Source organism: Macrotis lagotis, chromosome 2 (genome assembly GCF_037893015.1).
Source record: "Macrotis lagotis isolate mMagLag1 chromosome 2, bilby.v1.9.chrom.fasta, whole genome shotgun sequence".
Lineage (NCBI taxonomy): Eukaryota > Metazoa > Chordata > Mammalia > Peramelemorphia > Peramelidae > Macrotis > Macrotis lagotis.
This window is the reverse complement of record NC_133659.1, coordinates 2,071,734-2,088,273: the sequence shown is the minus strand read 5'-3', so window position 1 is coordinate 2,088,273 and position 16,540 is coordinate 2,071,734. Positions and strand designations below refer to the sequence as shown.

Below are 16,540 nucleotides of genomic sequence, written 5' to 3'. Positions count from 1 at the left end.
TTACATTCCAAATCAAGGCAGGGTCTCAATGTCAGAAGTCATTAAATAAAAAAACAGAAAAACAAATACCATACCTATCAAGGCTATCTAGGAATTATCTTCTTCTAAATTAAATACTATTTTTCAAGTGAATATTCCTCTCCCTCCTACTCCCTTCTCCATGCCCATTTTGAGAAGGTAAGAAAAACAAAATTCGTATTAAAAACATAGTCAAGCCAAAGAAATTCCTGCATTGGACACATCCAAAAACCACCCTCAAAACGCTCTCAGTCTAAACTGAGTCCACCATCTCGCTGTGGACAGCATGCTTCAGAATTGGAGTTACCATTGTGTTGGTGAAAATTCCTGAAATTCAAAATTTTTTTCACTTTTTTTCCATTGCATATATTGTTCTCCTGGCTCTGTTCACTTTATTAATTCTACATCAGGTATTTTTTTTTTTACAAAGCAGTGGGGTTAAGTGACTTTCCCAAGGTCACAAAGCTAGATAATTATGAAGTGATTGAGACTAGATTTGAACTCAGGTCCTCCTGACTCCAGAGCTGGTGCTCTATCCAGTGTGTCACCTAGCTGCCCCCTACATCAGGTCTTACAAGTCCACAGATTTTTCTGAAACTCTTCCCTTCATTATTCCTTACAGCATAATAATATTCTATTGCATTCACTTAGCCTAGCTTGTTTGGTTATTCTTTAATTCATGGGCAGCCCTTCAGTTTCCAATTCTTTTCCATTACAAAAAGAGTTCCTGTGAATATTGTGTAGATATGAATCCCTTTATTCTTTGACTAGTTGTGCTTTTTTCTGTGTTAGAATGTTTATATAATTTAATAACTATAAGGGCCTGGTTTCAAATGACTTTCCAGAATAGATGGACCAGTTGGTAGTTTCATAAATATTGGATTTAATACACCTACTTTTTAGCATTTATTTATTTTTCATGTTTTCCTTTATTTTCTTTTTTCTTTTTTTGTACATACACCTACTTTCCAACAGTCTTCCTGCATTTGTCATTTCCCTTCCCCCCTCAATTTTGACAATCTGATAAGCGTGAGGTAGAAACTAGTATTGTTTCAATTTGCATTTCACTAACTATTTTTGACTTTTCATAGGGCCTGATAGTTTGATTTTTTCCTTTGAAAACTGCTTGTTTATATGCTTTGACCAATTATCAATTGGGGAATGTATCTCACAAATTTCAGTCACTCAGCAGACGGTCTTAACCAAGCAAGGTATCGAGGAGATTGCAAAAGGTAAAATAACTATGACTACGAGGAATGAAAAAAACCTTCTACATAAATAATATTAATGCATTGATGAGTAGAAATGAAGTGGTTTCATGAGGGAAATTCTTATATCAAATTTCTATTATAAGAGCTTAGTATCCCAAATAAATAAATAATTAAACCTCTCTGTCTTTCTATATCTATGTCTGTCTAACTTGCTTATATGTGCATTTACACACACAACTGAAAGACACTGCCTAGTAAATAATCAGAACATATAAACAAATAGTTCTTAAAAAGAATTATAAATGATTAATAACCACATAAAAGAATCTTCCAAATCACAATAATAAATGTAAATCAAAACAACCCTGAGATTTCATCTCCTACCTCTCAAGGTTGAAAGTATGATAACAGAGGAGAATCATTAATGCTTGGAGGGAAGACTTGTGGGAAGAGAGGCACACTAGAACACGGTTATGGAGTAATCAGTACAACCATTCTGTTTTTGCTTTTGTTTTGCTGTTTTGGCGGGGGGCAGGGTTTGGGAGACAATGGGGTTAAAGTAACTTGCCCAAGGTCACCCTGTGAAATATTAAGTGTCCGAGATCAAATTTGAATTCAGGACCTCCTGACTCCAGGGCTGGTGTTCTTTCCTCTACACTCCCAGCTTCCCCTAGCACAGCCATTCTGAAGAGCAATGTAGAATGATTCTGATAAAGTTACTAAAAAATCTATACATACCCTCTGACCCAAATATTTTGGGGTTATATCTTAAGGAGACAATTGATGAGAAGAAAGACTCCATATATAACAAATTTTGATAGCAATACTTCTTGTGATAGAAAAGAACTGGAGATGATATGGACCCCAGGGCTGGGTGGTCAGGGGCAGCAGGTGAGGCAGGGCTGAGCCTCTCCTGCCTTCCTCCCTCTGCCCTGCCCTGCCCTGGGATGGCCATGGACTGGGAACATCTAAAGAAGCTACTCCACCCTGGACACCATGGATTATTTCTCTGCAGAAGAAATGACAAATGTGATGAGCATAGTGAAGAAGAGAAGGGTCTGTGGAACCTGAAGCAAGGTTAATTAGAGAGGCCGGGAAACAATATGCCGGTACCTGCAGCCTTTGGAAATAGTGTGTGAAATACAAGGAACAAGCATTGCCCCGGGAGCTCTAGGAGACAGGTCTTGGCCTCCTCTTTGCAGAGGTGGAAGTTCACAAATGTTGGATGCGGAAGATAGTTTCAGACTTTTCTATTTCTGTCTAAAATGACTATTTTTAGTCATTTAGTAGAGTGATGCCCCACAAGGGTCAGGGGAGGGGGAACACCGGAGATATTAGGGCGATATAAAAAAGAGACATCAACAAACAAGGGAGGATTGGGTGGATTAGACCTTTCCACCTCTCTGGGATGGTTTCCTCTGCTCTAAAATGAATGTTGGGGGAGATTTAGAGCAGAAGGCAAACACCCAGCACAGGCCTTCATTCTGGTGCCCTTCCAACCTGATTTTAGTGCGTTTATGTATGCAAATGAAGGAATACATTGAGAAGACTTTCTAAATTAATATGCAGACTGTGGAGGTCTCTCTGTGTGGTTTTGTGGCCCCCAATTGCATTTAAGTTGGATATCACCACTCTGGATGACTCCCAAGGTCCCTTCCAACTCTAGATTTATGGTCCCACAATCTGAAGAATGGATTCTGAAAACCCAGCACTGGGAATAAAACCTTCTGGGGAGCCTCTGTCATTTTGCTCTGCAAGCTGCTGAATCTCCAAGAGAGAATATGGTGTCCTGAGGAAGAGATCCGTGTCCTGGCGCTTGTGTTGGTCACATGCTCTGAGAGCTTGAGGACCTTGGGGGTTAGGGGCAGGGGATGGGCTTTTGGTCCAGCAAGCAGAGGCTTGCTGGCCTGGCTTCTAGAACAGTCTCCTGCCTCCCTTGCTCAACTGTAGAAGTAACAGGTTGCTAAATCATTCCAGAAACACAGGAAAAATTAAAATACATTTTTTTTTGTCTGAGTAAAGCAGTAAAAATAATGGCAGCTTGCTAATGCACTTGGGTACCTTTCTTTTGAAAGACCTCCAAAGTGCATTGGGCGGAGGCAAAGCAGGATGGTTCCCCAATGGTGCCATGACACCCCATTAGCCATGTCACATCCCTCAGACTCGGGTCTGAAGATGTAGAGTAGGAGGGGTCCCCAGCATCTCTCTGGAACTCGGGCCAACCTGCTTGGTTGAGATTCACTCCAATTGGAGGCTTACAAGCAAAGACCCGGGTTGTTTCCACATTAAAGTGCTAATTGTCTTGTAGAGCTTTGAAGGTGCCCAGAGAGGCTGGGCTCCAATTCCAAAATTGTGTTCTGGTGATTGGAATGCAAACAACCTGGGGAAAAAAGAAAAAATGAAATGAAAAATTCTTAATTGTTTTTAAGTTGGTTCAGTTGAAACATAACTTTCATTGTGAAATATTTATGAAAGCTCCAGGTTGGGTTTTTAATTTTATTTTTTTCAGATTTAGCAAGTTTCATTTTAGATAAATGAAGATGCCTCATGCGCCTGAAGCTGAGGTGGGCAGAAAGGTTGGATGGCCAATGGATTTAATTTTTGGCCTCTTTCTACTCATTTTTTTTTTTTTTTTGCAAGGCAATGGGGTTAAGTGGCTTGCCCAAGGCCACACAGCTAGGTACTTATTAAGTGTCTGAGGCCAGATTTGAACCCAGGTACCCCTGACTCCAGGGCCAGTGCTCTATCCACTGTGCCACCTAGCCACCCCCTACTCATTTCTTGAGTGTAAAATTAGTAGCTTCTGGTAAATTGTAGTAAAGTTCCTGGTGACCTTTTCTAATCCCGACTGTTTCATTATTTAATGACCTGACCTTCGTTTTCTGTAGAACCACATTCTGATAAATGTGGAGATTTAATAACTAGTACTGGCTGACAAGTGACCTTTTTTTAAGAAAAAAAAGGACCACTATTCTTTGCTGGGAAAACCAGACTCCTTTGCAAGTTTTAATTCATAGTTTTTAATTATCTATTCTATTGTCTGTAAGCTTTTTCAGAAAAAAAAGAAAGGTCAAATATTTCATTTTCTGTGCTGATTAAAATGTAAGGACTTGGCAAGTGTTCCAATCTATCATTCAAGGAGGATGGGATGATTTGTGGTCTTCATAGCATTCAGAGAGCTTCCACACTGGAGGGCTTAGAAGCTCAGAGAATTCATTGGGCTTTGAATCATTCTCTCAACTTCCCTTTTGGTAGGTAAGGTTAGAACTGAACAGTTGAAGGGTTCTCCAACTATCATGTGAAAAGAAAAGAAAAGGGTAAAATTTGACCTGATTTTCGAATGAAGGTCAAAGACTTCATTGGCTTTTTACCCTTTTCTCATCTGACAAGGGAGGAGTCTTCGAGTGTTTGATGGACAATTGGTTTCTGGGTTAGGGGAAAAAATGCAAGTTATTTTTTCCCAGGCAGAGGGAAACCAACCACTTGTAAAAACATCTCCAGAATTTTTTACCCAGAGATAGCACATATTTTTTTGCAAAAGTATCTACTTGCTTCCTCTGAGTCTGTAGAAAGCAGAGCCCTCTCTAGCATTTGCCACAAAAATCATGGTTTCCTGAACTTATGCAATCTATGTAAGAATGGGGTGACTGTAAAAGTCTACGTAATACTCTCTAGACTATTATGTACCCAAATTTTAAATATGGAAAGCTAAAATGAGGAAACTGTTTCATAGTTGTTAGTCTTATCAAGTTGCCTAGAACACAGAGAGGTAAGCGGCTTGTCCACTGTCCTACCCCTAGTGGGTGTCCAAGGTGGAACTCGAACTCACACCTTCATGGGTTACTCTAGTCTTGGCAATGTGACAATTAGAAATGCTTGTTGATTGATTGGTTCATTGGTCTCTGTGCTTGCTCTGCCTTGTCAGGCAGAGAGAGAAGGGTCCATCCCAGGGGGTATCCACAGAGTTACTGACTTGTCCTGCAGGGTGACTTCTCTCAGAGGCCTTCGGAGACACCTTTCAGAGTCAGGGGCATTCGGTCAACAGGGGGGCAATTGTTACCAAACTCTCGACTCTCTTCCTTGGCACGTTCATGACCAGCTGTGCCTACAACAAAAGGCTAGAATACTTCCCCTGAGGGAGAGAAGACAGTAAATCAAAAGTGAGGCTGTTATTGAATATCAATACTTAGACCTTAAATAAAGGAAGGTGTTTGATATCTGTTGGCTTTCCATCACAGGGACATAATTACCTTAGAGATAGTATAGATCAAATTTGTGGAACTCCCAGATTTGAAGACATTTCTGAGAGTTAAAAGAGAAGAATGAGAAAGTTAACACTTTTAAGTGAAAATGGAAAAAGAAAATGAGAGTCAAGTCAAGGAAATAGGAGGGATCCAAAACAAGAAGGGATCAATAAATTTCTCCAGAACTCTCAGAATTGAGGGACTCCATCAAGAAAAAGGGCAAGTGTTTATTTATCATCTTTTTCAGTAAGTTTAAAACCTGGAGATAAAGTTTCCAAAAAAGATTCCAAATCAGAATCAAGATGGGTTCAAAATAAGAGCAGCTAGATAACCCAATGGATAGAGCACCAGCCCTGGGTTCAGGAGGACCTGAGTTCTAATTTGGCCTCAGACTCTTCATAATTACTTAGCTGTGTGACCTTGGGCAAGTCGTTTAACCCCATTACCTTGCAAAAGTTTAAAAAAAAAGAAAGGATATGGGTTCAAGAGATAGTAATATTTTCACAATCAAAGATGCAACAGTAAACCCAAAGGATAAAATTGAGACAAACTTACAGGGAGCTGGGAGAGCTCATGGACCACACAAGTCTAAAATGGTCCATGCTTCTTTGCTCCTCCTCCTTCCTCAAGTTTGCAGGTGCATTCCCCTTGGGACCTAGCCATCCCTTCTTGCTACCTCTCCTCTGTGAATGTCAATAGAGAGATTTATGATTTTAGGAAAGATTTCTGTAGCTAAATGGCAAGGTGAGTGGTGGCTACCTTCAGCTGCCTTGAGTAGATCCAACTCAGAAAACTTCAATCAATGAATCAAGACTGGGTCACCCTTTCACTCTTCTAATTGATACATTCTAGTGATTTGCACCCCAAAGAGCAAGAAGCCTTTCTTGACTTTAAAGACATTATACTTTAGCTCCAGGCCCCCTTTGATGTCCTGGTGGTACTGTTCCCATTTATGGATTCTCTGGGTCCAACTGAATTGTCTATTCTTCACCAACAAGCCTCTTGCATCTGCCTCAGGCCCTTTGCACTGGTGTTTCCCATCTGTGTCTCTTCTAATCACTAATCTCCTTCCACACTTAACTGGAGCACAAGCTCTGCCTTCTACGTGAAGTCTTCCCCTCCTCTGATCTTCACTCCCCCTCAGAACGTTGGCCCTTGGGATGCTGGGCTCCATCCATTCGGTGAGAATTCTGCCCCACTCCCTTGCACAGAATGAGGGTTCCTGTCCAGGCCAGACGGCATGGGTTGCCATGCTTATTTGAATTTGTATTCCCAAAGATTAGCACTGACCTCATCCAGAGGAGTTGTTTGATAGATTCTTGGGTACTCCACCTATCTGAGCTTCATGTCTGTGAGTACTACCCCTCCCTGGTTTTTTGTAGTGATGCAAATTCATAGATATCTACACTTTTCCCTTTATAGTAGGGAACTTCCTCAAGGAAGCACTGCTCCCTTTTGTCATTGAATCCCCAGTGTCTACCAGTGACAATAATATATTAGTAACAGATAATAGTAAATGAGTGTGGAATGATTGCTCAAAGGAAGACAGGATTCTCAGAGGCAGAGGTGAGGCGGGAACTGATTCCAGGGCAAGGGGAGACACACTCCTCAGGAGTCTGTGTTCAAGCTGAACTTCTCCCAATCTAGAGGCTTCTATCTCCCTGCCCACCTTCTGAAGCAACTCTACCTGGAGCCCCTGCGGAGGAGAGACTGAGCCTGCCTGCTGTTTGCCTGCAAGCTGTTTATCAGCTGCTGACCTCCCAATCTGCCCAGTGGGGCGTCCCAGTCTGTCGTACCAAACAGATTGGATGTCTTGATTGATCACTCTCGGGGTTACATTGTCAAATGATATGGCAGAGCTCATCGTGCCTCCTGAAGCCAAAGCAGCTGGTCTTCCCTAATGAGCAGGTGAGCCACCAGAATGACCAGGGACAAAATCTGGGTGGGCACAGCAGCACCAATTGGAGAGGCATCCCACGTACTTCTTTTTGAAAACAGAAGTGACTTCTTGGAGCTCTAGCAGCTCTTTTGTCACACATTAAGGCCTGAGTCAGTGGCTGCCATATACTGGTCACCACATACTGGCCATGATGTTAAAACAGGTGCAGATCTGCATGGTTCTTAAACCAAGGATTGAGACTAAGTTGAAGATAGCCAGGATCATTGAGAAGCTGCTGCCTCAGGGCCCTTTTCCCATGGGTCAGTGGGTACCTCCTCAAGAGAAAAAGACTGAGGTTCATGTCCTACTCAGAAGCTACCATTTGGCTGGTTTTAAATCACTTTAATCACCCTTGAGGAACTTGAGGAGGAGATTAGGTGGATTCTTTGGGCTGTTTGACTTGAGATGTATGAACTATCATCTTCCCAAAGGGTCACTTGAGATTGTTTCCATCTTCAGCAGGCTAGAGGGTCCCCAGGTGTTTTCACAGCACAGTTGGCATCAGATTAATGTTGGCAATCCCCAATCCCCAACCTTCCCTGAAAGTCCCTGCTCTAAGGATCCCTTTCCACCCCCAGCTCCCAGCCAGTAGCTGTACAGATGCCAGCTTCCTGAGTTCATAACCCTCTGAGACAGGCAGCACTTTTGAAAGAAGTTGTCTAGTTTTGTGCTACTCTGCAGAACTGGCATTGGAAGCCCCCTTTCACTTTGATGGGCACTTGTGGGGCACATTCTGTTTTCAGTGTTTTAATGATAGCTAGCATTTATATTGTTCAGTAAGGCTTGCACTAAGAATCTCATTTGGTCCCTTAACTCTGGGTGAGTAGATGTCATTATCACCATTTCATAGATGAAGAAAGTAAAGCTGAAAGCAGTTAAGGGTCACACAGCTATCAAGTGTCTGGACTGAATTTGGACCTTAATTCTCAAAACTTGCTTCAAGAGTTATGCAAAAAATCCATCTGATTTATCACTGTGCCCATCACTTAACATATGATGATGTCCTATGGTGCCTATGCCATCATTTTCTCCTTCAACCCATCTCACACAAAAGATGACCCTTCCCCTGCCCTAATGATCCTCTTCCATCCCATTACAGTCTCTAGCATCCTTATTCTCTGACTTACCTTCAATCTCTCCCAATCTAGTAGCTCCTATCTTACTGCCTAAAAACATGCTCATGTCTTCTCCATCCTTAAGAATTCTTAGCTGATGCATCCCCTCATAATTGGAATCCTCTATCTCTTCTGCATTTGTGTCTAAATTCTTTGAAAAGGCATGACTAATTGATGTCCCTGTTTCCTCTCTTTTCCCTCTCTTTTCCACTCCTTGCAGTCTGCCTGCTGACCTCATCATTCTTTCCAAAGGGACCCAGGATCTCTTAACTGCCCAATCCAGTGTCCATCCTTATTCTCCCTGACTGTAGCCTTGGACACTGTTGGGTGCTGTCTCCTTCCAGATACTCTCTTCTCTCTAGGGACGTGCCTCTCTCCTGGTCCTTCTCAGATCTCACTGTCTCCTTTGCTGATCTTCATCCAGGTCAAACCCATCAGTCATGAGTGTTCAGAGCTCCTTCTTCTTCTCCTGCTATCTACAACTTCACTGGGTGATCCCAATAGCTCCCATGTATCTGGTGATCATCTCTATGCTGATGGTTCTCAAATCTATCCAGCCCCAATCTTTCTGCTGACCTCCGGTCTCCCCTCTCTCTAATTGTCCATTTGGATGTCCAGTAGATGTCTTAAGCTCAACATGTCCAAAATTGAACTCCTTCCCTTCCCCTCTCCTTCCCCCTCCCAACTTTTCTCTTACTGTGGAGGACACCACCATCCACTCCTACCCCTGGCTCACAACTTCACTCCTTACTATCTCTTCACCATTTCTAAGATATTGCCATGGTCTATTGATTTTATTTTCAACCCTGCTCTCCTCCAGGGATGTTCCCACCTTTTCCAGGTCCTTGTCACCTCCATAGTCCAACCACTTGAGCTATTGGGATGACTGCTTTCCCAAATGTAGTCCATCCTCCAAACAGCTATCAAAGGGATGTTCTTAAAGTTCTGGTCTGCCCATGTCCTCTCCCCCCAACTCAATTATATCTAGTGGATGTTGCCCCCAGGATCAAATACAAAGTTTGGCATTCATAGTCCTACATCTTAGAACTCACCCCACACACTCTTTGGTCAGATACCTCCTGGCTCTGTCCATCCATCTACTTCCAGATTTCTTTCTGATATATTCTGATATGCTGTCCCTCCCTCCTCTGCTCAGGCTACTGACCTCCTGGGCCTCCCTCAAGTCCCAACTCAAACGCCCCTTCTGCAGGGAGATTTCCCCAACCCCTCTTAATTCCAAGGTCTTCTCTCTGTTCATGACTTATCTAGTGTGTAGCTCATTTGTACATGTGGGTTTGTTTGTTGTCTCCTCTCTTAAAGATCAGGGACTCTCTTTGTTTCCCTAGGGTCCAGCACGTGGTCTGGTAAATATAAAGTGCTTAATAAATGCTTAGGGACTGCCTTCTATCTTCTGAAGCCAGGTCTAGGGTCTTCTGATGCTCTCAGCTGTCCCAAGTTTCATTTTACTGAGGAGATAACTGAACGTGGTGGGAACATGGCTAGAAAGTGATGGAGCTCAGGTCTTTTCTGACACTGAGATCCAGGGAAGACTCTGCCTGGGGTTCAGGGTGTCACAGGAGGCACCACAGTTCACCGTGGAAGGGGGGAGCTGCTTGTCCATCTGCATCTGGAACACCCCTGTCCAAGCAGTTCAGCCCTATCTATGCACTCCCTAGCTTGGGGGGAGTACAAAGAGATGGAGTATAGTGCTCAGAAATGTCATCAGCAGCATGTGAAAGGGATAGGAACCCAATAAAAATGGGAGGGCATCCCTTAGATGCTTTGGTAACTGATAGCCTTGTCCACAGCCCTGGGCTGAAGCGGGCCTGTCCAGTCTGCTTCTCTGGACTTATACAGTAAATATGCCCCCTGACATTTGCCTGTGGAAGTTGGTCTAAAAGGACTACAACACCCAAGTGATGGAGAAGTGGGGAAGTTTTCAACATCCCCATTTCTTTTCCTCAGGAAGAAATATAACAGAAGCAAAGTCAAAATTTGAATTATGCTCAAAATGTTTCCCACTATATCAATCACTTTGGAATAAATTCATGTTTTCTTAACATTCCTTTTGGCAGAAATGCTTGTGGTTTATTAATTAATGAATTAACTTAATTTACTTTAATGAATGGCCTTTTCTAGGAGCATTACAATACCCCCAATGATATTGAAATCATTTCGATACTTTATTTCTTCTATTTAGTTATTGATACAGGGCCTAAACTGGAACTGCAAGCCCAGTGGAAGTTCTCTCAAGGTTAGGACATGCTCAAGAAGATGGGCATATTTAATTAAGAGACTTTATGAAAGATCTACTGTGGATTAGCTCAACACCTCATTCTCAATTTACCAATTGTAAATTAGAATAATTACCATGCCAGTGATTCACTGACCCATTTTTTTTGTCCCCATTGTAATACATTCTAAGTATTTTCTCAGAATCTATTTTCTTTCTTGATAGGCAGGAGGGAATGGTGTAGCCAAGTAGACAGTGAATTCAGAAACAGGAAGTTCTGGGTTTGAGTTATGACTTTGACAAATGTGGCTGTGTGAGCTGGCCAGGTCTTGTCCATTCTGGATACTCTAAACAGCTCTAATACCTCTACGTTCTGGAGCAACCGCCATCTGCCTCTACATCATTGATGATTAGAACCTTCTACTCTAATAAAGTCAGATAGCCAGACCGTCTACTACTACAAAGGCAAAGAAGGAAAGTCGACTGATTATGCAGTGCCCTGCATATGAGCACCCAATACATTTAAAAAGGTGGGATCTTTGTTTTTGAGTGAGGCAATGGATCTTGGTGGATGAAGGTTGGTGTCAAAGTCACAAAGTCCTAGGTTCAAATGCTGTCTATGACATACCACCTCACCTTTTCATGTTATCTAGCATGATCTTTACTATTTGGCCTCATCAGCATTTTAAGCTGCTGTGTTTATCATGTGAGACATTTGTATAAACCTAAGTTTTGCCAAGCTGTTTTCCAGTTTCTCAGCAGATCAGATAGTCAGTGGTTCTTAGGTTTATCAAATGCTGGGCTATAGATTTCAGTTGTTTCTGTTTTTTTCTTCTCGGTTCTACTGATCTAGATTTTCCTTTATTTTTAAAACTAGTGCCAGATAGTGTTGGTGCGTGTTGCTCTATAATATAATTTGATGTCTGGAAGAGCTAGTCCCCTTTTGTTCCTACCTTTTTCATTATTTCCCTGGAGATCTTAGACCTTTTGTTCCTCCAATTGAATTTTGTTATTATTGTGTCTAGCTTTATAAAGTATCCTCTGGGTGGTTTGATTGGTATAGTATTAAATCTGCAAATTAGTTTTAGGAGGTTATATCATCCTTTTTAATACATTATTTTTAATTAACTTGCTTCTATGGGATACAGAAAAGATTAAAGATGGCTATGCAAAAGTTGGAAAAGAAACCATTCCAATTTTCATGGAGAGGCATTAGGAAAGATTTTTGTAGATACCCTTCGTCTTCTGGGTCAAAGATTCCAGGGTGGGATGCCTGATGTAATGATTGGTTTCCTTATCTCTGCCATTTGTTAAAAGCTCTTTAGTGTCAGAGAGGGGAAAATGGACCCACATTGATTTTAGAGCGCCTTCTCCTAGGTGACTTCAATGGAATTCCTGCTGTTCTTGGCTATTGGCAATGGCAGGATTCTAAAGGCCAAAGAATGCCAAGGTTGAAATAGATTTACTTATTGATCAGCATTGTATATTATGTAAGAACTGGACTTGAGATGCTTTTGATTATGGAGAAACTGTTCCTCTTGAAAACCCTTTGTCCTTAAAATCAAAATCTTTAGAACCATCTCTTTGTACAAATAAATAAAAAAAAATATTCAGTCATTGCCTGGTTGCATTTACCTTTTTCAATTATCTATCTGTACTTTTGTAATCCTTTAGATTATATAGAATCATCAGTTCTCTAAAAGCTTTACATAAATTATTTTACTTGAATCTCACAATAATTCCCCTGAGATGGGAAACTAGGATCCAAGGTTTAGAAGTATAAGGAGCCTGGAAAGGATTCTAATCTAAACTGCTCATTTTACAGATGAGGAAACTAAGGACCAGAGAGGGAGGCAGGAACAGAACTGAGATTGGAACCTAGATCTATAGTTATTATCATCCTCATTTTGCAAAAGGGGAAACTGACAGAGGTGCCAAGTGACTTGCCTCTCTGATAGTAAATATGGGAGGAGGGGTTTGAACCTAGGATTTCTTGACTCCATCTGCAGCTGTCCATCCATTAGGCCAAGTTTTTCCCCTTAAGCAGAGATCACCTGCTTAGCTTTAACATAGGTGTAGGCCTTCTCCATAGTGCTGGATGGCATTGACTTTTCCCCAGAAGTCACTTCACAAAGGCCTGGTGCCATGTTTCAGAGAGTGTCTCCTTCTCATGGGCACCAGAGTTGTGGTGTTTCTCCTCTTTAACCCTTTCTCCTCCTTTGGTAGCCTCTGCAGCTCGACTGTGACCTCTGTGCCATCGTCTCCAACTCCGGTCAGATGGTCGGCCAGAAGGTGGGCACCGAAATCGACAGGTCCTCGTGTGTCTGGAGGATGAACAATGCTCCCACCAAGGGCTATGAGGGAGATGTTGGCCGGAGGACAACGGTCCGAGTGGTGTCCCACACCAGTGTCCCTCTCTTGCTGAAGAATCCTGATTACTTTTTCAAGGAGACCAACTCCACCATCTACGTGATCTGGGGGCCTTTCCGGAACATGAGGAGGGATGGTAATGGCATCGTCTTCAACATGCTGAGAAAGGCTGTGGATGTCTACCCGGGTGCCCGGATTTATGTGACCACGGAGAAGCGCATGGCCTACTGCGATGCGCTCTTCAAGGAGGAGACGGGGAAAGACCGGTAAGCCTTGACTATGCCCCCTCCCTTTGCGCCTGAAGGGTTAAATCTAGCTGGGGGAAGGTCCCTTTGCCTGCCAGCTATCAAATGAGCACCCGGTTATTTTTCAAGTTGATTGTTATATGTTTTTGACTGTTATGAGTACTTGATGAGCCAGCAGCGAGGCCCCATTTATCCCACCTACGCTACCTTCTGTTCATTCTGTTTTGATTGGCCCGGGGCCCAAAAACACTGGATGCTTTCCGGAGACATCTTTAGAGCTCCCCCCTTCCAGTTCAATTTGCTATTGATTAAATTAGAATTTTAGCTGAAGTGGGAAGCCCAAACAACAGTATTCTAGGGCACAGAAAATGTTGGAGGACTTAAGATGATCAATTGGCTAACTTCTTCTAGAAACCAGGAGAAACTTGCCCTGAGGCTCCCGACAGCACAGGGTATTGATTTTCTAACAAGGTTGAGTAACACCCTGCATGCAAATGGTCTGCATGATCCTAAACAAATGGCTAAGAGTGGTCTCATGTTGTTGGAGCAGAACACCATCCCAAAATGCTTCAAGGCCGTAATGTTGGATGAGTAGAGCAAGGTGGTCAAGGCCAAATGGGTCATTTGGGATAGACAGGGCTCCTCGTCCTCCTTTTGTAGCAAAGTTCCTCTACTCCGGCTGGTAGGGGTGGTTGTTTTTCGTTCTCCAAGGGGACCACAATGATATCTCTCTAGTGGAGTCAAGGTACAGTGGGGCAGACTGTGCTTGCGAAGACCGGTTTGGGCTCGGGAAGCTCTACCACCAGTTGGAAGCAAATAGGCTCTAAGAACCCTTGGGGTGGATATCTCGCTATGGATGCCATCCCAGGGAATGTGTAAGCCTCCATAAGGCTTCTGTCAGGGAGTGAGCAGATAAACCTGGTAGGTTTTTCCCTGTAATAAGACAGCCTGGGTCTCCACTTTCATAGGGATGGGACCTAGGATTTATGAGTGGAGGAAATTTCCCACGACACATCTGCTACCAATGCAGCTTGATGAACTATCTCTGAGGTGTAGTTATTTAGAGGTGAATTATTGCTTGGGATCACTCAGCCTGGGTGGCTCCCAGGTGGGACTTGATCTGGATCTTTCCAGCTTCAGGGCTAGCCTTCTATCCATTTTCTCAGACTTTCCACCCCAGATCATGTAAATGTCCTTCTCCTTTGCCCAATGGCCATGCTCAGGCACCTCATCTACCTCCACAGAATGGAAATTAAACAATTTCAAGACCATCAGCAGCATAGGACCTCCCCTCTGACCCTTCCTCCTTCTTCTATGCTAGCTATCTGGAGAGAAGGTCATCAGGAGCTCTCACCACTCTTCTGTCTTTTATTCCTCTCCTTAGGAGTCCCAAAATGAGAGGACATGGAGAAAAAAGGGAGAAGAGTTAAAACTGGAATGAGTGGGCATTGCTTCTTACTTCTTGGGAAAAACCGTTGAAGGAAAATATGGAAATCCATGCCCCCAAAGGACCTTTGAATTGGCTAGAGATTTTTCCTCTTTCTACATTGGCTGTGATTTCCATATTAAAATCTGTTATTTGCAGAATGATTTTTCCCATCACTCAGTTTCTAACAAACAAAACTTTTGATAGCATCCAAGCATGGATCTCTTCCCTGGCTTCCTCTAGGTCTCTGGGTGCTATTTCAAGAACTGGCAATAGTTTTAAAATGCTCAACCTGCCAGGTTGCTCTGTTATCGATTCCCCCAGTAGATTTGTATTTATCATTGATTCTCCTTGAGCACTGAGAGGTAGCTCAGCCCTATAGAAAGCCCTGGTAGAGATGACTTGGCAGGTCCCTTGGCTGGAAGGCTCTTGTTCTAAGATGGGCAATTAGCAAGACATGAACTGTTTAGGGGAGATGAGTGATGGGGTCCAGGGAAAGGAAGAGCTGAATTATTCTCTCAGTCGGAGAAGTGTGGGTCCGAGCTCCAGGGATACTTGACTTCCAGGAAGAGTCATTGGAAACTGGGAGAGGATCTCTAAGGGAAGACCCTGATGAGGGGAGGGATGACTCAGAAGGGATCCCAAAGAAGGGGGAATTTGAGCCAAGCCTTGAAGGAAGCCAGGAAGCAGGGGAGAAGGACTGTCTTCTAGGACCCAGTCAGCCTTTGGTCAGCCCAGCAGAGATGGCCTCTCCTCCTGCCTTCTACGCACTAGCTTCAGAATGCTAGTGTAGAAGCTGATGCTAGGGGCTGCTTGTGCTCAAAACCCTGGGAGCTAGATCATGATGCTAAACAGTCACTTGTGGAGGTAGCACCTTGCTCTTCCTAGATATCTCCAAACTGACCTTTTGCAGGAAACAGAGGCAGTTGGATTGTTTGGAGGTCATCCTTTCTGGGGGGAATGTAGCCTAAAATGGTTTAGAGCTCTGTGATTCTGAGCTCTATCAGGACAGGTAGGCAGCTGGTTTGAGGATGTCAGAGCTAATGAAGAGTCTACTGGGTGTGGAGGATCCGGTCCCTGAGTGGACACTGGTGTGCAGGGGGGAAGCTTTCCTTTAGATTACAAAAGGAAGTGGCCAAGTGGTATTGTGTATGGGGGGGGGGGATAGTGGGGCATATATCTTTGGAAATTCAAATTTCACTTGGAAGTCCTTGGTGGAAAGGAATGCTTTGATGCAGAACAATTGAGTGACACCCCCCCCCCCCATTTTTATCACTTTTAGTGAAGTAGTTCAGGGTATTCTCAAGTCTGATCACTCATAACTTCTTACAGATCACATTTATAAACCACAGCCTGTTCAGCCATTCCCCAGTGGATGGTCATCCCCTCGATTTTCAATTCTTTGCCATTATAAAAAGAACTGTTATGAATATTTTTATACATGTGAGTCTTTTCTCTTATGATCGCTTTGGAATATGGACCTAGTAATGATAGGAATACATAGTTTTACTGCCCTTTGGTCATAGTTCCAGATTGCTCTACAGAAAGGTTGGAGTGGTTCACAACTCCATCAGCAATCTGTTAGTGTCCCAGATTTTCCACATCCCCTCCAACAATGATCATTTTCCCCCCTTTTTTATATTGTCAATCTGATAGGTGATTTAATTTGTATTTCTCTAATCAATAATGATTTAGGGTATTTTTTCATATGAGTATAGATAAATTTAATTTCTTCATCT

General features: G+C 42.9%; 1 protein-coding gene across 3 annotated transcripts in view; it reads left to right on the top strand.

The window, feature by feature from the left end:
• The window catches only part of ST6GALNAC3 (ST6 N-acetylgalactosaminide alpha-2,6-sialyltransferase 3), a 470,329-nt gene that overhangs the window by 259,466 nt on the left and 194,323 nt on the right, over positions 1–16,540 (top strand). For 2 of the 3 annotated variants that reach the window (XM_074221144.1, XM_074221142.1), the window contains exon 3: positions 12,987–13,396. In XM_074221144.1, the coding sequence (XP_074077245.1) occupies positions 12,987–13,396 (410 nt within the window). Of the gene's footprint in view, positions 1–12,986; positions 13,486–16,540 lie in introns of those variants that run through there. The other variant, XM_074221145.1, reaches the window with a different exon arrangement.